The sequence below is a fragment of the Octopus bimaculoides genome, chromosome 27 (genome assembly GCF_001194135.2).
Source record: "Octopus bimaculoides isolate UCB-OBI-ISO-001 chromosome 27, ASM119413v2, whole genome shotgun sequence".
Classification (NCBI taxonomy): Eukaryota; Metazoa; Mollusca; class Cephalopoda; order Octopoda; family Octopodidae; genus Octopus; species Octopus bimaculoides.
This window is the reverse complement of record NC_069007.1, coordinates 17,649,555-17,650,960: the sequence shown is the minus strand read 5'-3', so window position 1 is coordinate 17,650,960 and position 1,406 is coordinate 17,649,555. Positions and strand designations below refer to the sequence as shown.

At 38.3% G+C, this 1,406-nt stretch overlaps 1 protein-coding gene across 1 annotated transcript in view; it reads left to right on the top strand.

The window, feature by feature from the left end:
* The first annotated feature begins 78 nt into the window (after nucleotides 1-78).
* LOC106874921 (NACHT and WD repeat domain-containing protein 2) overlaps nucleotides 79-1,406 on the top strand; it is a 27,617-nt gene continuing 26,289 nt past the window's right edge. The window contains exon 1 of the mRNA XM_052977148.1: nucleotides 79-651. Within this exon, the coding sequence (XP_052833108.1) occupies nucleotides 372-651 (280 nt within the window). The 5' untranslated portion in view covers nucleotides 79-371. The remainder of the gene's footprint in view (nucleotides 652-1,406) is intronic.

The following is a 1,406-nucleotide window of genomic DNA, read 5'->3' as shown; positions in this document are numbered from 1 at the left end:
GAGAGAGAGATACACACACACACACATATATAGATAGATAGATAGATAGATAGATAGATAGACAGACAGACAGGTAGATAGATAGATAGATAGGTACTCGACTAAGCCCTTTAAGGCGGTGCTCCAGCATGGCAGCTGTCCAATGATGGAAACAAGTAAAAGATAAAAGAAGAGAGGTATAAGTGTGTGTGTGTGTGTTTATGTGTTTGTGTGTGTCTGTGTATACTTACACCCCTACCAACAATTCCTGTTGCCTCTTCTGATTTTTATTTGAAACGATGATAAGAGGAGAGAACGGGAATTGAACCAGAATAATTTAACGGCAGCCATTCCTGCTACTATTATAATCTCCGATATTAGATCCGGTCAGGATGGATAAGGATAAAGAGAAAGAGAAAGAAAAGGAGAAGGATAAAGAGAAAGAGAAAGAGAAAGAAAAAGAAAGAGAAAAGGATAAGGAAAAAGATGAGAACGAAGAGGAAGAAGAAGAAGAAGCGAAGCAGGAATTGACTCCCGAAGAACTCGCAGAAAGAGAACGGAAAGAAAAAGAAAGAAGAGAACGGCTGTATCGTCTGCTTATTGGATGTATGCAAAACCTGCCTTCTCTTGGATCGAAAATTGTCCGTATATTCACGAGTTCAACATTTACAGGTGAGAATTGCAAAAATTTTGTTCTGCAACATTTCATGTCTTTTAGGAGGGGGTTTCTTTCTTTATTTCTTTCTTTCTTGCTTGCTTGCTTTCTTTCTTTTTGTTTTTCGTTTCCGCTTTAATTTTATATTTCTTTTGGAGAAAATAGATTTTGATAAAGATTTTATTATTTTATGATTTTAAGATTTTATTTGTTTGCTTATTTCAGTCATTGGACTCCGGCCATGCTGGGGCAGTGCCTTGATCAAATCGATTAATTTTTTTCATTTTATGTCTAGTATCTGTTCCCTAAGTTATAGGGACACGTTACATACATATATATACATACACACGCGAATATGTGTGTACGCGTGTGTAGGGTGAGATATATACGTATATGCATACATTAGTTTGACATTTTAGCACAGGGTCAGTAAGTTCGGCCAAAGGGGTAACTCGTTTACATCGACCCCAGGGCTCGACTAGTACTTATTTTATCGGCCCCGAAAAGGCAAAGTATACTTAGGCAGAATTTGAACTCAGAACATTGTCAAACAGTCTGAATCGGCGCTCCTACTTGATCTATCTCGAAGGGCGTATAGAAAGATTTTGGTGCTGCCCTCCATTCTTTAACCGAAACGTAAAATTGAGCAAGAGCTGTTTCATGTCGTAGGACTTACAGAGCCGGTTACGCAGTTTCCATGGAATATAAGAGGCCGAGATCACAACATAACCCCTGGATGTGATGCCAGACTGTCTCAGATTTATTTATTTAC